The 24843-nt window shown below is 37.6% G+C and overlaps 2 protein-coding genes across 5 annotated transcripts in view; one reads left to right on the top strand and one right to left on the bottom strand.

Annotated features, from left to right (window-relative positions):
- Nucleotides 1-24843, bottom strand: part of SMARCA5 (SWI/SNF related, matrix associated, actin dependent regulator of chromatin, subfamily a, member 5) — a 47437-nt gene that overhangs the window by 6152 nt on the left and 16442 nt on the right. For all 4 annotated transcript variants that reach the window (XM_043970357.1, XM_043970358.1, XM_043970359.1 and 1 more), the window contains exons 7-20: nt 23695-23850; nt 23478-23609; nt 19812-19880; nt 14300-14409; nt 11889-12115; nt 10124-10245; nt 9886-10038; nt 9099-9231; nt 5494-5642; nt 5201-5320; nt 4868-4978; nt 2332-2445; nt 1904-2026; nt 473-605 (exon numbers count right to left, since the gene is read on the bottom strand). In XM_043970357.1, the coding sequence (XP_043826292.1) occupies nt 473-605; nt 1904-2026; nt 2332-2445; nt 4868-4978; nt 5201-5320; nt 5494-5642; nt 9099-9231; nt 9886-10038; nt 10124-10245; nt 11889-12115; nt 14300-14409; nt 19812-19880; nt 23478-23609; nt 23695-23850 (1852 nt within the window). The remainder of the gene's footprint in view (nt 1-472; nt 606-1903; nt 2027-2331; nt 2446-4867; nt 4979-5200; nt 5321-5493; nt 5643-9098; nt 9232-9885; nt 10039-10123; nt 10246-11888; nt 12116-14299; nt 14410-19811; nt 19881-23477; nt 23610-23694; nt 23851-24843) is intronic.
- On the top strand, nt 12303-13082 carry LOC122730856 (INO80 complex subunit C-like). Its single transcript, XM_043970361.1, is given in 2 exon segments — nt 12303-12478; nt 12480-13082. Coding segments are annotated over 2 exon segments (579 nt in total). The 3' UTR covers nt 12883-13082.

The following is a 24843-nucleotide window of genomic DNA, read 5'->3' as shown; positions in this document are numbered from 1 at the left end:
ATGAATAGTCCATGTGGATGCATGAGGTGATGAAATCATGGGGTTTCACAACTGGAAAGCACTGCAGCTTTCCACTCAGGTCAGCCTCCTCATTTTACAGAGAAAGAAGCTAAGGCAGAGTGGCCCAGTGACTCGTCCAAGTCATCCCTGAAATAAGTATAGGCAGTACTAAAGCCATGACTTCTCATTTTTGTTCAACTACACCTGGGCTGAGTCCTTCCTCCAAAACCTATCACTATGAGACCTTGAACAAGTCCCTTTGAATCTTAGGGTTTCAAGACTGATCCTCCGTGTCACCTGCAAAACAGGCAAACAATTGCACCAGGGAATTTACAGGCTTTGGAGAAAAACATTTTGGCTACTATGACCTATAAATATGACCCAATCGTTATGCTCTTAAATGTTAATTATGGGTACGGGAAAATGTGAAAGCATCACAACGGATTCAACTGAAACCCCCACATGCACTTACCGGAATATTCAATGACTTCCTCTGGTGTTTTCCCTTCTACTTCTCTAGCTATGTTCTCAATATCATCACGGCCCCACTTCTCATTAGCTTTGATGAACTGGTTAAAGTCTCTCTTGTTCCAATTGGTAAATCCCTTAAATTCAAGAGACATAATTTTTAATGTTAACTAAACATAATTTTCAAATGGAATTCAGAATATTATTTTATAGTAAGGAATTCTGGTTATACTTGCTTAAGTACTAAGTCTATTAGGATAATCACTCCAGAAAACATCTTTTTGTCAGTGCATGCTTATCTTCAGTCACTGAGTTTTATAACAGCCATTTTAAAAATGATCATATATGGGGGCTGCTATGTGGCACGGTGGATAAAGCACCAGCCCTGGAGTCAGGAGTACCTGAGTTCAAATCTGGCCTCAGACACTTAACACTTACTAGCTGTGTGACCCTGGGCAAGACACTTAACCACAACTGCCTCACTAAAAAAAAAAAAAAAAAAGATCATACACTTGTTGGCACTACTGAAATTAAGGTATTATAGTATTAAATAAATTTGCAAACCGTGAAATACCCATACTATTTGTAAGGAAAAGCATAAAGTATGCATCATTCATTTGGCTGTTTAGTTGTAATCTAAAGAGCAGAACTTATGCCATCTCAAAATACGGCAATACCTTCACTTTTACATTTATAAATAAAACGTCATCACATTTAAAGCTATATACACACAAAGATATATTTTTGTTAAATGTCATTTAGAATGTCATGCCTTATATAAAACACAAAATTCACTTTCAAGTCAATTCTTTGCCCTGGCTAGTTTTGGTTCTTTTAAAATTTTTTTTTAGTGAGGCAATGGGGGTTAAGTGACTTGCCCAGGGTCACACAGCTAGTAAGTGTTAAGTGTTTGAGGCTGGATTTGAACTCAGGTACTCCTGACTCCAGGGCCGGTGCTCTATCCACTGTGCCACCTAGCTGCCCCCTATTTTTGGTTCTTAACAAGCTTTTCATTTTCTCTACCATTTTGCTCCTTCTCACCCCCACCCCCTACCTCCCACAAAAACAAAACAAAACAAAAAAAAACCATAATCAAACAAATTCCCATACTGGCCTTTCCTAAAGCCTGAGTAGCTTCATCTACTCTGCCTCAAATGTGTTTGATCTCTCTCAATCCTACCAAAACTTCAAACACCAACTCAAATCCTGCATATTCCTAAACTTTACTGGGCCTCCCTCCAGGTTCTTTGAGCACTTCTTGTCATATATGGGCAAGGCACTTGGGTTTTTTAGTCAATAAGTCCTATTTCCTTTGTCTATCTTTTTGCCTCTCCCCTCCCTAAATCAAAATCAAAATAAAAAAAGGCTACTTGAGGCTGGGATTGTCATTCATGCCTTGTAATCCCCAGAGTCAACCATCAATTCCCACACCCACCTGGGTCAGAAGCTTCTCTTTTTCTTCCAGCTCTTCATCATTGAGGGGCTCTGCTTCATCAATTTTTAGCTGTTCTTCTTTTTGTGCCTGGGCTGCATTTGGTAGGTCAGGATTGCGGGGCACCTGGAAAATGTCCAGATTTTGCTAATGCATCAGGTAATACTTTATTATGTGATGAATTAATTTCTTAAGTTTGAGAATATAATACTGTACTGAGTCTACTTATTCAATATCAAATCTATTCATCTTAAACAAAAGGCTTAAAAAAGCACCATGCTAAAAACAGTTACAAAATTAGTATTTTTCTTTATTCACTTTTAAATTGAATGAGTAATTATTTGCAAGCCTACTTATATTTAGAGAAATTTAGTAAACATTTTTCTGAATGTAAAAAGAAGAGTCAAAAATAACTGCAAATGTTTAAATACCTTATACCCAATTGTTTTTCTGTAATACAAAATTTCTTTTTCCAATAATTCAAATAAACGTGGAGGAAAGAACTGGAAATCCTGAACATTGGGTTGTTTTGGAGGTCGAGGAGCCTAAGAGGGGAAAAAAAATTATAACCATTTAAAAAGTTTACTCCCCAAACCTATTTAAGTTGGACTAAAATTAAAATACAAATTATACAATTTTCCCCTCCAAACAGTAACTCCCTTCAGTGAAATTAAACAAGCATATTTTAAATTTTCTATAAATTGGGAGAGAGAATAGGGAGGAATGGCAAATTCGTATTGTTTGAAACAAAAGAAATACCCACATAGTTAGGGTGAACTGTGCATAAAGTGTTGGTACAAAGTCCTGCAGGGGTGTGGTCACAACCCTGTGTCTTCCTAACACTCCTCTCTCCCGGTTAGCCTTTTTCCAGTCTGACAGTTCCTTCTCAGTCTCCTTTGCTGTTTTATCATCTCCATCATGCCTCCCCCTAACAGTGGGTCTTCTAAGTCATCATCTACACCCTCTGTGTCAGGAATTCATCAGGTCCTTTGAAAATAACTCAGATATGTATATTCAGCTAAGGTCTCCCTCTGAATTTTAGTCTCATGTCACTAGTTGTCTACTAGACATTTCAAACTCAACATCCCAGAGACAATTTGAATTGGGACAGTTTCTTCCTCAAAACCTCCCCGCTTCTTCCTGTCAGAGGAATCGCTGTCTTTCTGCTATCTGTTTCCTAACTCCAACCCTTCTCTCTACTTAGTTCAAACCACTTCTTCGTGTCAAGCCACCTCTCACTTAGATTATTCCAACAGCCTCCTAACTGGTTTGCCTGACTCAAATCTCTCATCACACTAGTCCATCCCACAAACTGCTGAAAGTCATTATATGTGTGTATATGTCTGTATACAAATATATACAAAAACACACATATTTTATGTGTATTTTTCACATCCATTAGCATGTAAGCTTCTTATGAAGAGAAATTGTTTCATTTATTGTATGTATATCCCCAGCACCTAGCACAATACCTGGCACATAGTAGGTACTTAAATACTTGCTAATTGATATATGACCTATGGTAGGTCACTTCAACTCTCAGGGCCTCCATTCCTTTATGTGTAAAATGACTGGACTGGAGGACTTTAAATTCTCTAAAATAATACCATAGTTTTCCCCAAAAATTCTATATTAATATACTGAGATTTATTCCATGTATATTTTTTAAAATGAACTAGAAATAAAATCAATGCTCATTTATTTGGGAAATAGCAGGGAAAAAATATATGAATTTAATGGACTATTTCCACTGTACCATAAGACAAATATGAACATAAAAAAACTTGGGAAGACTCACATGAACTGATGTTAAGTGAAGGAAGGAGAACTAGGAAAATAATAAACACACTAAAAAACATCAACGTAAATGAAAACAACAAAAAGGAAATTAAGACTCGTAATTCTGTTGACCAAGCTTGGCCCCAAAAAAGAGATAAATGTGCCTTCTTCTCTTCTTTGTAAAGGAGACAGCCCGTGTACTGTCATACACGGGTTGATGTTTTGGTGTCAATTTTTCTGAACTTTTTTCTTTTTTCTTCTCTGTTATGATGGGGTAGGCAGGGAAAGAACATATTGGAAATTAAGGCAATCTAAAAGTAAGATATAAGATTTTTAATTAAAAACATGCAAAAATGTTTCTATGAAACCTGGATTTGTCACCTGTATCACTAGAATAAAAACAATTACTTACAATTATATGCACACATGCACACATACATAAAAAGGTCCTAAGATGTGAGACTTGGAAGGGACCTCACCAGCCATCTGGTCTAACTCATACAAAAAGAAATATACCATTTCTTCCATATAACACCTCTTCAGATGTGAACACAGCCATCAGGTCCTTAGTGTTCTGTTTTTCCAAGCCCAAGATCCCCTTACATCATGAGCTCAGAGGCCTTCACCAAGCAAGCTGACCGTGTTCTCAGCAGGCTAAGTCCTTCCCCCCCCACCCCCCCAAGGCTAAGTCCTTCTTAAACCATGGTACCCAGAAATGAACACCGTACTCTACATGGGGTCTGACTGGGATATTGTACAGTAGGACAAACACCTCCCTTTTCCTGGAAGCTGTGCCATTCCTGATGCACCCTACCATCAGAATTAGCTTTCTGGCTGACACATCACACTGCTGACTCATACGGTACATGGAGCTAACAAATAGCTCAGATCAGATCCTTTTAGAAGGGCTATGTCTAAATAGCTATGTATCTATAATTATTCATATTGAGTTTTAGCTGACTAGATTCAACCCAATAATCTAGCTAACCTGTCAAGACCCTTTTGGATCCTAATTCTTGTCATCCTATGGATTAGCTATCCTTCTCACCTTTATGTCACTGCAAATCTGAGGAGCATCCCACCTACTCTTCATTGAAAATATTACAATAGCCAAGTACAGTCAGTTCGATGGTGTACCCCATTACCAGTCTGTCTGGATGCAGCTACTTCCTAATCCAGCAAACTCACCTTGGGTGCTTTGGGTTCGCTGACTCGGAGGGCTTCCCTGAAGTATGCATCAACAGCATAGTTGGCTTTTCTTTCTCGCTTAGGTGGTTCAATCCACTCTGTGAATGCCATCTAATAGAGAAAAGAAAAAGTTAATGGCACATTTTAAACACTAAGTTTTATAACTTTTCCTCACTGTAACAAATTCTATTAAGCTAATATGCAACGCCTAGTAAAAATATCTAAGTAATACTTATATGGACTACATATCAATATTACATATGACAATAAGCATCCTAAAAATTCTATAAAATGAGTCATGTCCTTCATTTAGCCAAATATAATTCAAGTTACCTTTTGTTTTTCTCTGTAGTCTTCACCTTCAAAGTTATACACACTAGACTCTGTATCCATTGTAAAATTTCTCAGTGAACTTTCACCCATTTTGGAGAGCTTTTCATTCATTTCTGCAGTCTGTGGGGAAACAAAACCAACTTCATAATAGACTGAGAATTTGAAAACATCAAATCCTCTATGAAAAACTTACTTATAAAATACATTTACAACAAATACTCCAATGTTAAATATTTCTGAAATTTTAAGCATCCACATGATACTGAAAGCACATTATTCAACCTATGACTCACCTTCTTTGCACCTCTTTCCAAAATACCATCAATATCTTCATCTGTAATTTCACTCTCTTTTGAGGCAAATACATGTGTTGCACCATGACGAATCATCTGTAGCATTTCATCTTTTCCAATCTTATTCAGATTTTGATCTACAAGCCTTCCTAAAGAAAAAAACATATGGATGGTTTTAGTAGAAAAAAAATTCAGAAAAATTACCTCAGTTAAACAAAAATTAGTTTTCTGTTGCTTTCATGAAGCATAGTGGCTAACTAATCCTATAAAAGTCTTTAACTACTTGCTGACTGAAAGTCATGTACATTTCAGTACTAAATCAAATTATTTTCCAAATAACCAAATCTAAACTTCTATTTTAAATATAACTTGGAAAAAAAAAGGTTTCTAGATATAAGCAAATCTAATATTCAGAGGCCTGGCCTCCCATATACATGCCTTCCCACCTCTAAGTGTCTTTATTCAACTCACCTACAGAGCTCTCATTTTACTCATCCCAGTCCAAATACTTTCCTTCAGAGAAGCTTCACAGTCCACTGATATCTGAATTCACAGCGCCTGCTGACTATCCCACTAATTTGACAAAGTTTCGGTCATCTTACAATACAATTAAACACTCTGATTATTGATGCCATATTGCACAGATTTGAAAGCTCTCTTCTGGAATGCTGTCTTGCACTGCCTTTTATCCTACACAATACCTGGCACACTGCCTTGGATATAAATAAGGGGCTTAATATTTGACTGATTAAATCAATATTTTAAACAAAGAACTTAATGTAAAGTACAGGTTCCAAAGGCACCAAAAACTTCATCAGTTTCACCATGTTCCCTTCCTTGTTCCAATCATTCATAGCCATGCAATTCTCATTAAAACAGCCAAGTTCATTGTTCCATTCCCTTGCCCAGGAATCTATAATTGCCAACTACCTACCACTTAAAGTCTAAAGTCTGTTCTTTAATAATCTTGGCCCTACTGAATTTAATTTCCCACTGTTCAACTCAATACTTGCAGATCATCTAATCTAACCCTCTCATTTTCTAGATCAGAGGTTCTTTTATTTTTTTTAAATAAACATTTTTATTTAAAGTTTTGCGTTCCAAATTCTATCCCTCCTTCCCTTCTTTCCTCCCCACTCTGAGGGGGAAAACAATCAAATATATGTTATACATGTATAACAATTATGTAAAACATTACCATATCATTTTGTATAAGAAGACTCAAATGAAAGAAAGAAAATGAAAAACAGCATGCTTCAGTCTTTGTCCAATCAATACTAGTTCTTCCTATGGAGACAGATGGCATTTTCCATCACAAATCCTTTGGGATTGTCTTGTTGAGAATAGTTAAGTCATTCACAGTTATTCATCAAACAATATTGCTGTCTCTGTGCACAATGTTCTCTTGGTTCTGCTCACTTCACTATACATCGGTCCATACAAGTCTTTCCAGGCCTTTCTGAAATCATCCTGTTTGTCATTTCTTATAGCACAATAATATTCCATCATCATCATATACTACAGCTTGTTTAGCCATTCCCCAATGAAATGCTAACTGGAAATCAAAGGAGGAGAACACTGTGCATAATGATAGCAATACTGTTTGATGAAGAAGTGTGAACGACTTAACTATTCTCAGCAATACAATGATCTAAGGCAATCCCAAAGGACTACTGATGAAACATACTACCCACCTCCAAAGAAAGAACTGATACTGACTGAACATAGACTGGAGCATGCTATTTTTCACTTTCATTTTTTTTCTTTTATTCAAGTTTTCTTACACAAAATGATTAATATGGTAATGCTTTACATAACTGAATGTGTATAACCTATATATGTGATTGCTTGGGAGAGTGGGGGAACTCAAAATTTTAAATAACAATGTTTATTATAAAAAAAGAAACCTCTCAACAACAGGATCTAACAGTCCACCACATTTTTATTAGCTCTGTCCACCCAATGAGAACAATTCATTTGCAAAGTATATATTTTACAAGAAAAGAATTTGCATATAGCCACCTCAGAAACCTTGAGGAAAACTTTCCTGGTTCATTCAACATTTAAGTGCCTATAATGTCTAAAACAGAATCATATTATCTTTTCTCCCAAGCCCACTCTTCCTCCTAATTTCAGATTTCAATCAAGAGCACATACTTCAGTTCATCAATTACAACCTGGGATTTATCCTAAAACCCTCACTCTGACTAGGCCCCATCCACATATTCAATCAGATGCAAAATACTGTCCATTCCACCTCCTCGCCCTCTCTTGCATTAGGATCCAATCCCAATGTCTTCTCCCCAAGTTTCAGTCTCCCATTACCAATTGCCTATTAGGCATTCAAACTGGAAATCTGGGAGACATTTCCAAATCAACATGTTCAAAACTGAACTCATTATCTTTGTTGTCTAAATGCTCTCCTCTTCAGTACTTCCCCATTTGTCAAAAGAATCACCACCTGTCCAATCCCCAAATTCATTATACTCGAATTACTCTCCCTCACTCCAAACATGCAATTAGTTACCAAATCTGTCTACCTTCACCTATCAAATCGAACCTCCTTCTCTCCACTCACAGCCACCACCTTAAGTTCCAGCCCTCACCACCTCTTACCTAGACTACTCCAAGAGTCTTCTAATTGTCACTGCTCCAGTCCACTGAACACAATGATGACAAAGACCATGCCACTGCCTGCCTCAACCAAGCTTCCTAATGTTTCTAGAATAAAATAAAAACTTATCCATTTAACTTTTATTAAAGCTCTATAAAATCTGGTCCAAAGTTACCTGTCCAGCCTCACTGGACCTCCCTCCACCTCCCACTCTATGAGGTAGGCTAAATTGGCCTCCTCTCTATTCCTTACACAAAACACTCTCTCTTCCTGTCCTTGGACAGGCTCTCCAGCATCAGTTGCTATCCAAGACTACTCCTAAGTTCACCACCAGCATAGGTTTTATCCACTGAACATTTATCAACCTACCAGAACGTAAGCTCCTAGAAAGCAGCAACTATCCCTTTTTTATTTGTATCTCCAGTATCTCACACATGGTAGGTACTTAATAAATGCTTGACTGACCCCCACCCTCAGCCCTCAGTCACCTCAGCATTTATAAACACCTTCATTTTCCATTCACTGCAACACTGTCTTACTGAGTGTGCCTACTGCCTTTATTGAAGCCTAGCACTGGATTAGCACTGGGTCTGGCTCTGTCTGCAAGGACCCTGCTCTCACTCTACCTGGACATTCAGGACATTGTCACGTGCTAGTGGCTGATGTTGTGAGACACAGAGATAGGTACTAAAGGAGTCAGAAGAGGAAAGACAACAACACAGAGGACTTAAATGTACTTCCATGTCCCCCAACATATTCAAAGCTGCATGAGCACAGATCACATCCTGGGTTGGTTTTGTTGTTTTTGTTATTATCTCCCTTTAACAATAAGCACACAAGGGATACTTAAGACATAATAATACTGTCAAGTTGGCTTAACAAGCCATTTATAAATGGTTAAAAAATGAAACAATCCTAATAAATACAGTAAAACATACTTCCTTCTTGCTATACCATCAAATAAGGAATCCTTGAATTTTATAATACACACCTTGCTGAATAACTATTGAATCCAACCTGAGTTTCATCTCTGCACGTTCCACTATTCTTTCTTCCACAGTATTATCAGTGATAAACCTGAATACTCGAACAGTCTTGGTTTGTCCAATTCTATGTGCTCGATCCTAAACAAGTAAATGAATATAGATCTCATATGGCATACTGTGAGAAAACATATGTAGACAATGCTTGAATGCGTAGTTATGAGCCCTCTTCTTACATGATAAAAATTTCCTTTATCAAATCTGCATAAAATATTTTCAAATTCCTTTCTCTCAAAAAAAAAAAAAAAAGAAAGAAAATCTAGCTCATTACTAGCTGACTCCTTAAAATGAATGTCCTATGAGTCTTCATTGGAAAGAATAAATCGAGAGACATGCTATAAAAATTCTAACTCCCCAAAACTGTTCATAATATAATAATTTTATTAAAGATCAATCAAGAATTTGACTTCCCTATTTTTAAACTTTAAACTCTAACTGAAAACTGCTTTAAATATAACCTTCATCTCAGGTTGCCCTATTTATTTTAACTAATGCTAAATTATTTCTACTAAAGAGAAGTTAAAAAAAATTCAAATGTAACCAGAAATACACAAGCCCCCAGCACTTTTACTCATGGATTTAAGTGATGTCAGGGAGACCCTACCAATTAACTCTCCCCATTATACCAGGCACTTCACCACCAAAACAGAATTTAAGCACCTGCAAAGTATATACTATTGTGAGAAGTATTTCTACCACTTAGACTTGGGTAAATGGATATATCTGAGTCTTTACCATAGCCTGAAGATCAACTTGTGGATTCCAGTCTGAATCATATAAGATCACAACATCAGCAGTAGCAAGATTTATTCCAAGACCACCAGCACGTGTACTTAACATAAAAACAAACTTGGAGCTGTTTGGCTCATTGTATGCATTGATAGAATCCTGTGTAAAATAGAATAAATGTCAAAAAAAATAATCATGTCACATAATATCCTCTCCCTCATTTTCCCCATCAAATTTAACTCACTTGTCTCTCATCATGAGGAGTCTGTCCATCCAACCGGCAGTATTCATAATTTCTCCACATGCAGTAATCTTCCAAAATATCTAATACTCTTGTCATCTGACTGAAGATTAGTACTCTTGAATCTGTTGATTACAATACTTTAATCAAAACCTCTTAAAAGCAGAAAAATGTTCGAACATATGTTGTAATATATAACAATGCTCAAAATATAAGACTAACCATGTAGCAACTAAAAGTATGCATAAAATCCATTATATCCGGGGGCAGCTAGGTGGCGCAATGGATAAAGTGCTGGCCCTGGATTCAGGAGGACCTGAGTTCAAATCCAGCCTCAAGATACTTGACACCTACTAGCTGTGTGACCCTGGGAAAGTCACTTAACCCTCATTGCCCTGCCCCCCCCCCAAATCCATTATATCCTTAACTATGAATTTTATATTACAAATTATTATGCCCTGCCTCTGATAATACTATCTGCGTGACCCCAGACAGGTCACTTAACCACTAAGTGCACCTGGCCACTCTAAAAATTCATGTTAGAGAGCTATTGCTGATCTATATTACTTGAGGGGGAGTAAATTACATGTCTGGATTCTCTTCCTCCCCACAAAAAAGGATGTTTTTAAAATCCATATAGCTTGAATGTCTCTTACAACCCATGAGACCTTTTCCCATCCATTGAATAGCTTTTATTCCACACACAGAAGTTCAGGTGTCCTCAGTGTTTCTTTGGGCTAATTCATAAGTTCAGTGTGTATTTCACATTCAAACTTGTCTTCAGCCCACATCTCACATTGACCTATTCTACCAAGGCCATGGATTTCTTGCCACAGTCAATGCCTGAACCAACTATGAAACAAAGGAATATCCTAATCCAGTGTTCCTCATATATGGACAGGTCAGTCACATTCAAGCAGCGCATGTAGCAGGGCAAAGCAATCTCAACTTGTATGCATGAATGCCTGGACTCACTCCCAAAGGTCAGGATAAACAGACTGGAAAGCTGATTATCATAAAAAGAAAACAGATCCTTACATACTTACATTTTCTTCCAACATCTAAATGGAATCACATGCATACCAACTTCCAAGAATTGCAGACTGTACAATGTAGAGCTAATGTGTGATACAAAATATTTCTAAGACACTTGCCAAAGAAAAATGCAAGTTGAGCAAAAGCCAAAAAGCAAACCTATCCAGAGATCTTACTACAAAATGAATCTGATAAAGTCATCATGAAGCTTCATTTGCCATCAAAAAAAGAGGCTATGGGGGCGAAATTATAAGACTAGCATTGGAGAAACCTATACCTCACCCCAATTTTCCCAGTAATAATCATTCACTACATGTTACATGCCTTCAAAGCAGTGATTTCAGAACATACATATGATAATTTACAATAACTCTATAAAGTGTACTACACAGCTTTGTGATATCATAACCATACAAATGATTGAAAGACTTATTTAAATGCTGATGCCAGTTTAAATATCCATCTACTATTATTTATTTATTTATTTATTTGATTTGTGGGGCAATGGGAGTTAAGTGACTTGCCCAGGGTCACACAGCTAGTAAGCATCAAGTGTCTGAGGCCAGATTTGAACTCAGGTACTCCTGAGTCCAGGGCCGATGCTTTATCCACTGTGCCACCTAGCTGCTCCCTCCACCTACTATTATACTATTCAGAAAACTTCACAAAAATAACTACAGAATTTTCATTTTAACTTTAGAACTTTTAAAACAATTGTCTCCAGTGTGTATACCTTGCTCTTTTAACTTAGGAAGAAGTTTGTCTAGAACAACCATTTTGCCACTATTGGTAACCAGATGCATATCTGTTGTGTAAGGTGGACCAGGTTCAGCTCCATCAAAGAGATACGGATGATTGCAACATTTCCTCAATTGCATTAGGATATTCAACAATCTCATTTTGTCCATTTTTCCTGCCGAGTTTAATATGTCTATATCCTTCATTAGTATCCGTGTATACCTAAGGAGAAAACACTTTTCAGTAAGTTCAGTTCTCCCCAATGCTTCATTGTTAATCATTTATTTCTGTTACAATTAAATTGTTCATAATTTATCGTCATTTCTGTTAAGAAATTAGCCATTGTTGGAGACCCGGGGGAGGGGGCGAGTGGGAACAGGGGGAGGGAAGGACTGAGGGCAGGGGAGCAATGGCCGCACAACTCCCTACTGTGGCCACTACGGCCGCCACCCCGGTGATGGCGAGAAACAGCAAGAAAAGGCCCGCCAGCCCTGCAAACAACAGCAGCAGCGGTGGCTGCAAAAGCAGCCGCAAGAAGAAGAAAGTGGGGGCCACCGGCTTCTCCCAGGGTGTCAGCATGGAGACTGAGTGAGAGTAAGGTAGTGACCCCTGACTTTAGCACAGGACCTACAGAAGCCACTCCCAAGCCATTGCCATTTAAGGATCCCAACTTTGTGCACTCGGGCATCGGGGGAGCCATGGCAGGCAAGAAGAACAGGACCTGGAAGAACCTAAAACAGATTCTTGCTTCTGAAAGGGCATTGCCATGGCAACTCAACAATCCTAGCTACTTCAGTATAGATGCTCCCCCTTCCTTTAAACCAGCCAGGAAGTATTCTGATATTTCAGGACTTGTTGCAAACTATACAGATCCACAGAGCAAGTTAAGATTCAGCACCATTGAAGAGTTTGCTTACATTCAGATGCTCCCTTCAGATGTAGTTACAGGCTACCTGGCTCTGAGAAAGGCCACAAGCATAGTCCCCTAAGCCTGGTGGAATTTTCTGAGAGGAAGCATGGACCTCTTTCAAAGGCAGACTTTGGACTCAAGATTTTGTTTCCAGGAAACATTCATATTGTTGTCAATCTGGAAATGCCAGTATAGTGCCTTGGAAAGAATGTTTGGTTTTAATATAATTTAAGATTTTTCTTTATTTGCTTTTTTAGAAGTTTGACATTTTCAGCTAAATTAAATTTGGGTCTGCCCCAAATATTTGACAAGGAAAATGTAATAAAACATCACTTTTTATTTATTTCAAAAAAAAAAAAAAGAAATTAGCCATTGTTAGGGCCATACTTATATTACCAGTGGAACGAAATCAGTTAACTTATATCTACCAAAATATGCTGGTATTATACACATTTGATTGCCAGAATCTCAAACATTTTCATGACAATCTTAACTAAACCATTCATACTTTATCTCCTTTTGTTCTTTCATATACCAATTATATTCTTTAAACTTAATTTTCACATTATGTACCAAGTGCCTGACATGTAGCAGATACTCAATAAATGTTTACTGATTAATACTTTCTAAATGAAGGATTACTTTGGGAGGAAAAGCAAAAATAACCTAAGAGACAAATATAAAAAAATGAACAAAGCAGGCACAGTTTTTGGTTTATTTGGGGTTTTTCTGGTTTTGTTTTGAAATTGATTCAACACAAATATTAAGAGAAGCACAGTTAGAAAGATAAAGGCAAAAATAAATGTGATGCAAAGTTTAAGTGGAATCAAGAAAATAGTAAAATGACCACAATGAAAATGAAAAAACCCACATGATGCTAAATGCTGTGAAATTATGACCAAGTTCCAGAGATGAGAAAATACACAATCTGACCTCGCATGCAGATGGCTGGAAGAAACACTATGGGTGTGGAATCTAGCATAAATGACTTTCAAACCCAGCTGATTGGCTGATTAGTTTTTTGCTGAAATGAATTTTTTCCCCTCTTTGTTATCATTACAAGAGATGGCTCTCTGGGCAGAGGGAGTAGGAAGATATGTATAGAAATAAAAGTAGTGTATAAAAGATAATAAAAATTAATTTTTCCATTTAAATTTACTAATATAAAACTTGCTTTACTTGTTAAGTCAAACAAACCCCTCATATGTGACCCTTTAAACATTCTTGCAAAAACATTTAAGTATATATAGATATGCAGTCACCAAATAAATAAGACATAATAGAAATTGAATTTTGGTGATGGTTATATTATTTCTATTTTCTATCTAGCACTGAAAGAATAACTGCTTTCCAAACGGGTTAGGTTCCTCCTTTAAAAAAAAAAAAAGTACACAGTACCTACTACAGTAAATCAGCCAGACATTACCTAGGAAGAGAAACAGACAGAAATTTGTGAAGGATCATATGTAATAAAAACATCGTCTCAAATCACTTACCATTCCCTTTGCATTTTGCTGAGACCTACATATATTTTAACTTCCTTTTTTGGAGGTAAACTTTTTTCAACATCAGCTTTAATTCGACGAAGGAGGAATGGGCGCAAAACCTAGAAAAAAAATAGTAATATAATGATATGTCTTCCTGACAAATACATAGACTATTAGAGACAATAATTCTGAACTGGAAAAAATCCCGGGGGGAGGGGAGAGGGTGTCCCATTTAGGCTTTAGTCATTTTTTTGTCTGTCTTATATGAAATGATAAATATCTAAATATGAGGAAGTGGCTTAAAAACTGTCTCATAAGAACCCCAAGTAAATAAGATGGCAAAGACTAAAAAGGTGAGGGAATAATTTTAGAATAATTTGATATAAATCTTTAATAAGGAAAAGTAGCCCCCAGTCTGTACAAGGTACCATACAAAAATCTCTAACAAGTTCCATTTAAAAGGTTTTTATATACACAACCAACTACATAGGATAAAATTGTTATTCAGTTGTTTCAGTTGTGTCCAACTCTCCATGACCCCATTTGGGATTTTCTTGGCAAAGATATGGAGTGGTTTGCCATTTCCTTCTCCAACTCATTTTACAAATGAGGAAACTGAAGCAAACAGGGTGAAGTGACTTGCTGAGTCGCACAGCTAATAAGTGTCTGAGGCTGCATTTGAATTCAGGAAGGTAAGTCTTTTTGACTCCAGCTCCCCTAGTGCTCTACCCACTGTACCACCTAGCTGCCCACAGAATAAGAAGACTAAATTACATTTGTGCACCACTACTTCATTAAGGGAACTCATTCACTTTTCTAACCATTATAACTTTCCTTTTCCTACTGCATGACAAACTAATCCCACTTTTACAAAATGGAATTTCAGAATATCTCCTCCACAAATGCTCTTTCCTCCATGCTATACATTCCTAAGCCTTTCTACATGGTAGTTGCAAATCCCTGCAATCATCAACTCAACAAGCCAGACTCTGGGGACCAAAGACAAAACCAAAATCATCCCTGCTGCCCTTCAGAAGCTTACATGCTCTGTGGGAACAACCTCAACATGCTAAGTGAACATATAACAAACAATGCAAACACCAGACAATTTCATAAGAGGGATCCAGCAACAACTTATGGCAGAAGAGCTGGAGCTGAGCTTTTGAGGAAATCACAATTCTGAAAGACAACTAAGTAGGCCTCATATACCACAGGCCTCAGAGTTGGAACCTGCCTTCTCTAGACTGATTGACAATCCTTTAAGCACATCGTAGAGCTTCTGGATGTCTTTCTGGTATGAGGTTCAGAACTGTATCCAAAACTTCAAGCATGGCCTGACGAGTATAAAGCAGAACAAACCTGTTACCAACAGGTCATACTGGTTAGTGCTACTAATACTGTCCAACATCACATTAGCTTTTCTGGTAGCCATGTCATGAGTAACACTCCTACTGATCAGTCATTATGGTCAAGTCTTTTAGGAAAACCATCTCAGTATCATTCCTTCTCCTTTTTCAAGATAAAGAAACTGGAAGATACATGACAATCTGAAGTTTTAAGATAAGAAGCACCTAGTCTCTTCCTGATTTCTAATGAGCACACTAGCTACTGTATACTTTTCATCCTCCACATGCTGTGTAATTTAAGATTCTAAATGTGGATTCTAATCTGTTCCCCCAGTTTGGGGGAAACTGACTAAAATCACTGATAAAACGAGTTTAGGTTTTTAAGGGTTTATTGGAAAATAGAAAGAAAAAGATTGAGAACAGAATTCCAACAGCCTGGCATTCCTATCTTTCCTCAAATTTCCTGTGAAGTCCTCTGCCGCCACCACCATCAAGTCAGGAACCCAAAAAGCCCCAGAGCTCTCCGCGCAGGCTCCCTTTCCTCCTTCCTGTCTCCTCCCAGACCATAGGAGGCTCCTCAAGTTGATTGGCCGGTAGCCTTGATAGACAGCCCCCATGAGCAAACGTCATTTCCTGACGCCAAGGAAAAGCCACATGGCCTTGCCCTCTGAGGCATTTTCCTCATGGTGGAGCTTTCCCACAGCAAGTCTCCAGTAGGTGGCGTCATGAGTTTGTCAACATGGAGTTAGAACTAATCTATGACTCTCCTAAGTCTGAGTTGCTTGACATTGGTGGTGGTTGTCATCCTTCATTCTTGAAGAGGACCAAAATGACATCACTATGTTGGGGTAAAGGTACAATGTGTCTGACTGTGGCTGATCAGATCAATACAAACTTGGAAGGCTCTAACAGGTTGGGCACAAAAAGTTTATATGAACATTTGGAGACAAAATGTCTCTAAATTTGCACACCTCAATTTTTTTGACCTACTGTAATTCTGCTTCACTCACAGAACATAGCCCTTCTTTGATGCAGGAATGCCATGCTGGATGGTCCTGTGTCAGTATCTCCTATGCCCCGCAACTGATTCCAAAGTTCTTCAGTGAAACTTTTGAGAGTGTCCTTGTTTGTTTGTTTGTTTTTTTGTGGGGCAATGGGGGTTAAGTGACTTGCCCAGGGTCACACAGCTAGTAAGTGTCAAGAGTCTGAGGCCCGATTTGAACTCAAGTACTCCTGAATCCAGGGCCAGCGCTTTAACCACTGCGCCATCTAGCTGCCCCCTGAGAGTGTCCTTGTATCGCTTCTTCTGACCTCCATGTGAGTGTTTGCCTTATCTGAGGATCTCCATAAAAGTCTTTTAAGCAAACATATATTTGGCATTCAAAAAATGAGACCAGCCCATCAGAGTTGAGTTCTCTGCAGCAGAGCTTGAATGCTTGGCAATTCAGCTTGAGAAAGGGCCTTGGTGTTCAGTACCTTATCTTGCCAGGTGAACTTCACAATCTTCCTTAGACAATTCAACTGGAAATGATTCCGTTTCCTGGCATGGTGTTGGTAGACTATCCTGGTATCACAGGCATACAAGATCATCACAAGAGCTCTATAAACTTTCAGTTTGGAAGGAAGCCTGACAGCTTTTCTCTTCCACTCTTTCCTTCACAGCCTCCCATTCTGGCAATCTATGCACCAACCTCATCTACGTGTACAACCCTAGAAAGTGTACTGCCAACATAAGCGAATTTACCCCCAGCATTCAAAAATTCTCCATTTGCTGTAACCAGTGGTCCCACATACGGATGGAAGGGTACTGACTGATTGAAAACTTGTTTTCTTGATAACTGTCAGGCAAAAATTAGCACAAGCAGCAGAGAATCCACACTCCATTGCATTTCAGCCTCGGAGTACACAGCACACATTCAGCTGGGAACAAAAATTCGCGTATCAACTTTCTCTCCACTTTAGCCTTGGCTTGTAGCTTTTTCAAGTTACGTAATTTATCATCAGTAGGGTAGCTGACTTTAATGCTATCTTTATTCTTGTTGAAGGCATCTTGACAACATCACTGAAAAAAAATCATGCTAAAAAGCATAGGAGCAAGCACACAGCCCTGCTTCACTCCACTGGTGGCTGGAAATTCTAAGAGCACTTTCCATTATCCAGAACCCAGAAAAGCATGCCATCAAGAAACTGATATAAAATACGGATGAACTTCTCCAGGCAATCAAATTTTGCCATGATCTTCCACAAGCCCTTACACCTGACAATATCAAAGGCTTTGGTCGGATCAATGAAACAATTTGTACAGACCTCTATTATGCTCCTGTAATTTCTCCTGGAGTTACCAGGCAACAAACACCACATCAACCATTCCTCAGCCCTTTCTGAAGCCACACTGATACTCACATGGATGACCATCTTCCAGGTGAAGGATCAGCCTATTAAGGAGTCTGGCAAGAACCTTGCCAGAAAAGACTAAGAGAAAGATACACACACACACACACACACACACACACACACACTCACACTCTCGCAACCCCTGTACTACTCTAACCCCCATCCATGACTGTCATAGGACCACCTATTTCCTTTCCTTTTATGGAGTTGGGAAATGGAGGCATCCTTGAACTTCTGGGAGATAATCTCCTCTTGTCCTATAACCCAGACTTCAGTCAGCTTTTGTATGAGCAGTGAACTCCCAGCCTCATAAATCTCACCTGGAATAGAATAAGCACCAGCTGGTTTGCCATATGAGAGGAGCCTAATGGTATCTTCTAGAGTTGGAAGTTCTATCTACAGAGGAACTGACTTCAACCTGAGGTACAGAGTCAATGACTTCAACACTGGTTGATGACAGTCTGTTGAGAACACTATAGAAGTGTTTATCCCTTCTCTCCAGAATCATGTCCTTACCACTGATCAGTGTAGCTCCGTTAGTAGTGAGAAGCTGAGATGCACTATGTTTTTGGCCTATAAATAGCCTTCAGGGCATCATAAAAACACTTTGGATTGTTACCCTCAGTGTAAAACTGAATTTCATCTGCCTTCTTAATGAGCCAAGAATCCTGCATCTCTCTAAGGTTTACTTGCTCTTTCTTTTGATGAAATTAAACAGTGCCTTCTTAAAGACAAACTATAGTGCTGGTAAACCCTGTGGAGTTCTAATTTTTCATTTAGCAGCTTCTGGATTTCCCCATCATTTTCATCAAACCAATCTGGATGTTTTTGAGTGTTTTGACCCAGATGATTTAAGTGCAGTACTATACACCAAATCTTTGAAAACTGCCCACTCCTTTTCTGCTCCACTCTTGTCAACCATGCGTTGGCCCAGCTTTCCCTCCAAGTTAGCAACAAACTATTCATGCAAGAAGTGCTCTATTCTGTTGACAATTAAGTCTTCCAGTAATCATCTTACCTTGGGACAACTGCTTTTGTTGAAGCTTGGAAAGGATAAGTCTATGATTGGTCCAACATCCTGCACCACACATTGCCTTCATTACTCTCACATCCTATCTGTCTCACAGCTTGTCTGTCTCTTCTTACGATGATATAGTTCAATGATAAATGCTGACATGTGCTACCAAGGTGCACCCACAAGTTTTTATTGCATTTAGGTAAACACAAGTGTCGGTGATGAGAAGCTCATGAGTTGCCAAAGTCTCCCATAGTAAGTGACTTACTGTTTCCAACCCCATTCCTCCCAAGGACTACCTGCCACATCCAATAGCCTGTGCCTACTCTGACATTAAAGTAATTCAGAATTACAAGCTTGTCCTCTTTCAACACACTGATGATGAGGATTTCCAGGTCTCCATGAAATTTTTCTTTGGCCTCATCAGGGTTTGTCATGGTGAGAACATACGCACTGATTGATGGTAGCTGGGTGTTTTCCTACAAGTGGCAATTGCATTGTCATGAGCCTGTCATTTACTTCTTTTGGGAGACATTCAAGCTTTCTGACTACAGTAGTTTTGTGAAACCTACGACAGCTTCATGATACTTAAAAAGTACACAGATGTTACGTAAACTGCCCAGGATCACTTAGCATCAGAATTGGATTTAAACCAGGGATTCTCTGACTTCAAGCATACCATCCATTACACCAGACATTCTGTTTCATTTTTTAATCTCAATTAAATATTTATATAACTATTACAAAACAATGATCTTCTACTTACCATATGGAGACGTTCAACTAGCTTTTGATCCCCAAGGCAGTTATTTGTATCAAACCACGAATCAAAGTCCTATTTTGATAAAACAAAGTTAGAAAAACAACAAAAATATGAAACCAAAAAAGTAGCTTTTTGACCTCTCCCCCAAAATGGATAGCCAAAATAATTTAGACTCGTGGAATGTTAGGATTAGAAAGCAACTGTCCCCTGATCCCCTTGCAGCAAATATAAGCTCCATGGGATACAGGTTACCATCCCATTAAATATTCTGTCAGAGATATGTTGGTAACAAGTTTCCCAATGAATATTTCAAGAAATTAACTGTCAACCAAAACCAGATAGTATTAGAAAAGCAATAGCCTGACTTCTTCCACAGCTTCACAAGGGGATCAGGGGACAGGGGGGAACGGGTATTTTCCTTTTTCATTCATAAAGCCAACCTAGGCTACTTAGGCAGAAGACTGCTAGTCAGATTTAAAGCAAATCATTTAAAGTGAAAATAAGACTACCAATTTTTATTTCACAGCATAAGCATGATTTTAATATTAGTACTTTTGTTGGATTTGAACAATAAAAAGGACTTTTCAACTAATACATGTTTTAAGGCAAAGATCTAAGCATATCAACTATCTATAACAACAAAATAAATGCCTCATTAAATACCATGTATAACTCCTGACAAAAACATATATGTGCAAGGTAAAAACATCATGAAAAAACAAAATCCAAGTAAATCCAAGTGAAAACACAAACAATAGTTACTAAGAAAATATTTCACATTCCAACTGCTATATTCTTTTAAAGTTTATCACCAAACCACAATAAAATTAGTAATCAGATTCCTAGGAAAAAGAAAAGAAACTTACAATATGAAATAAACCCATGCACAAAATATAATTCTTTGAAAAGGCTCCTTATATATCTGGTCATGGTAACAAAGTCTCAGGCAAACTTCTGCCGTAGCAGTTACAAAGACAAAAGTGAAGCAATCCCCACCATAAAAGAGCTTACATTCTATCAGAGGAAAAGAAACCAATGATAAGGATCTTCCTGAAGAGGAGAGAGCTGAACTTTCTAAGAAGAAAGTAGCAGCTTATCCTCCAAAGAACAATGATGTAGATCCAACAAGTTGCTATAAAAAAATGGCATCAAGTACTTACTTCTCAGAGGAAAATGAGTGATGGTGTTTAGCAACTCCTCTAATTAGGGAACTGAGCTAGTTTTTTTAATCAATTTGGTAATAATATCAGCTATCTCCTCAGGCAATAAATCTAAGCTACGAAACAGAAAGAACCTCCTAAGATGTGTCAAACCAGATGTTTACTACTTATTTCTGGTGACTCAAGTTAGAACAAATGATAGAGCCAAAAGGGCTCTAAGAAAAACTTGGGAAGATTATTATGTCGTGGGCAAGTACCTGAAGACTTTAAGGAGAACAGATGCTATTTTCATCCTCACTGTAAATGAAAGTCAAAGGCTATCTAAAAGACAATGAGAACGGCATATTAAAATGTTTTTTAGACTAATTGTTCATAGGTTGAAGTATAGGAATGAAAGACCCTTGGCAGGATTGTAGTATACCTAACAAGTGCTGGAAAGAATGTTACCTTTAGTTTTACAAATAGAATCAAAAAGGCTTTAAGCTGAAAAGGAGAATAGAAAACTGCCAAAAGAAAGTAGCTACGATGTAGAGAGAATAACAGCAAAACTGCCCAGAAATTCCTAGGAAACAAGTCTATAAATAACTCAGGTGTTTATAAACAAATACAAAGTATGAGTAATAAACAAGGTGAACCAGAAATCCTGAAGCAAGAAGGCAAACACAGCCACAGAGGTATTATTTGGAATGTAACAGTATGACTAAATTTAACTCTGGAAAGGTATAGGTTAAGTAAAGGTGGAGGAAATTATATGCTAAAAGAGAAGATATACTATATGAGGATTTGCAACATTCATAACTAGCATAAGGGACAGCATCTGAGAAGATCAATATAAGTAGAAATTTAAATGATATTCTCAAACTACACTACATTCCACCCAAATAGAAATGGAAAAAAAAAGATGAGGCATTCAACAAATGGATCACTTCCTGGCACAGAAATATAATAATGAAAGAGAACTCTGAGTATCTGAACATCTGCTGGAGCTCTTTCTTCCCAAAGCACAGTAGCTAATAATTTCTGTACTTAGGAAGTGCCCAGTCCATCTTCCAACTAATAACCTTTGAGAGAAAGAAGATGGGCACAACACACCCTAATTTTTAGAAAAGTAGGTTTCCAAAGGTTCAAAGAAAGGACAGTATCAAACAGACTGAAATTCCATAAGCTAAATTACCTAGTCAGACAGAAAGCAGTCAAGAATGAAGTTCTGATGACCCAAAGATGAAAAAACATAAAATTCAAGAATAAAAACTAGACAAACCTTTAAAAGGACAATTAACAATTTTAAAATACCTGAATGGATTTGTGCATTGCAATCAATTAAGACTAAAGTACCATTCATGCCCTCTTATCCTATGTGAGTCTTGCCTTTTAATCCTCTCAAATACTGAAAGGCTCCCTTCTAGGCCTTTTACATTCACTGGTTACCAGAAATAGATGGGATTAATGAAAACACACTGAAGACAGAAATATTCAACTTTTATTTTTCTTGTGTTCTCTACCAAAGAGAATGATTTTTAGACCAGACATGAAAGAAGAAAAATAGCTAATGAGGAGTTAAGACTTAAATCAGTAGGGAGACAGTAATAGGTACCCCAATGAGTTCAAGTCACTGAACTGTTATCTTCGGTTACAAAAAGAAAATGTAGATTACCACAGGAGAGGTCAAAGGCAAATGTCCCAGGTTTTCAAAAAAGGGAAGAAAATGGAATATACAAACTGTAGGCCAGTAAGTTTGAATTTTGACCCCTAAACAAAATACTAAAGAATTTATCCAGCTCACATAGACAGTACTGGGTTAGTTCTGGGTGCTGCATTTTAGAAAAACTGTAAGTTCCAGAACATCCAGAAAAGAGCAAACAAGACTGCGAAAGGTCTTAAGATCAAGCCATACCTGGGATATACTGAAAGAACCAGAGATACAGAGCTTGAAAATTAGAACAGAAGAAGGAAACATTAGCTGCCTTCAAGAATTTAAAGTATTGTCAAGTGGAAGAAGAATTAGACTGTATGCTTGGCCCCAAAGAACAATGCTCATGAGTTGCAAAAAACAAAACAAAACAAATTTAGGCTTCCTGCAAGGAAAAACTTCCTACTCCATAAGTTATCCAAAAGTGGAAAAGGACTATACATGAGGTAATGTTTCCCCCTAATTAAAGGGTTTTAAACAGTCTGATACGTTGTGGAGGATCCAGGTATGGTTTGAATTAAAGACCACCCAAGTACCTTCTAACTCTAGAGATATCAAAATGTTTGTGGTCCAAATTGGATCTGTGTTTGTATTGGTGTAAGGGAAGTTCCCATGTGGAGACTCTCTGCAGATAGGCAATTCCTGTATCTTTGCATCTTAAAAGAACTGCCTGGCATACCAAGAAGTGATTAGCTCATAATCCCATGGTATGTGTCAGAGTAAGGACTTGAACCCAGATCCTCCTGACACAAGGTTAGTCCTCTAACCACTATGTAATGCTGCCTCTCATCCCAAACATTAATCACTAGAAACACTTACATCAGCTGAGTTAAAAACATCCGGTAACAAAAAGTTGAGGAGTGCCCAGAGTTCATGCAAATTATTTTGAAGAGGTGTTCCTGTTAGCAGTAGTCGATTTGTAGTCTTGAATTCTCTTACTATTTCTGATAACTAGAAGAGGTGGAAAAACATGTTTATTTTGTATACTCACAACATTTCTTTATTACAAAAAATGATTTTCTAAAAACCAAGTTACCTTAGATTTTTCATTTTTGATCCGGTGAGCTTCATCAATGACTAAGTACCTCCAATTAAACTTTTTGAAAACAGACTTCTCTTTAATGAGCATCTCATATGATGTTACACATACATCCCACTCTCCTGGTAATAATACATCTCTGACAAAGGCAGCCTATGTAGCAAGAGATGAAAGTTAAAACACTATATTTACAGCCATAGTTTCTCCATTATCTTCATTTCTAAACCAAAGTTTAGGTGTTGCTTGGGAAACACAAAGAGATGTATCTAGGTCCTATGCTGCTGTCATTTTAGTATCTTTACTAATCTTTAGGGATTCTCATTCCATTTACTAAAGAATAGTATGTAAGGCTCTGCCCCCTACAGAAAGTCCTCCTATTCCTAAAAAGTACTACAGCAATCTCTAAGCAAGACTATGAGGCATATCATGTACTTGAGAAAAAGAAAGGAAAAGTGAATTTGCAAATTGTAATTTTATAATTAAGACTGCTTTTTCTTCCAAGGTTCATGTTTAGAATTAAGGCATATAATAAGACAACTTTTAAGAGCCCTACCACAATATTAGAAACATAATAGAGGACCTTGAAAGCCCTATGTCCTCAATTTAGGAAAGACAGAAGAGTTCCCAGATAAGGAAGAAAGTGGAATGGATAAATGTATGTTACTTTCCCACTCTTCCCTGTAAATGACAAACTGCTGCTCTTTTCACTTAACCTTCTGTGTGCTCTGACACATTTCACTCAACAGAAGTCTCTGGAAATTAAGTTATGTTTTCAAAGGGAAAAAAAAAAAGTTGGGACAGAGGGGATTCAGTACAAAACTTTCCCTTGATTTTCTTCTCCAACTCAGAGCAATAAATGAAGGAGAAAGAAAAGGAAAAATTAAATTGGTATTAAATAAACAAGAGAAAAGTTTTGGAATAATAAGTTGAAATATTATAAAGTATTCATTTACTCAGCAGAAGGAAAAGACAATGTACACATACAGACTTTCCAATAAAGAAGTTCTAAGTTGAACATGAACTGTATAAATTTTAAATGATATGCACAAAAAGGAGACTATGGATGAGATCATAGATACAGAACATGGAAAGGACCTAAGTTAGAGATCATTAAGTACAGCTCTCTTATTTTACAGGTGAGGAAAC

Source organism: Dromiciops gliroides, chromosome 6 (assembly GCF_019393635.1).
Source record: "Dromiciops gliroides isolate mDroGli1 chromosome 6, mDroGli1.pri, whole genome shotgun sequence".
NCBI lineage: Eukaryota > Metazoa > Chordata > Mammalia > Microbiotheria > Microbiotheriidae > Dromiciops > Dromiciops gliroides.
Note: the sequence above shows the minus strand (reverse complement) of the source record. Positions and strands in the feature narration are given on the sequence as shown.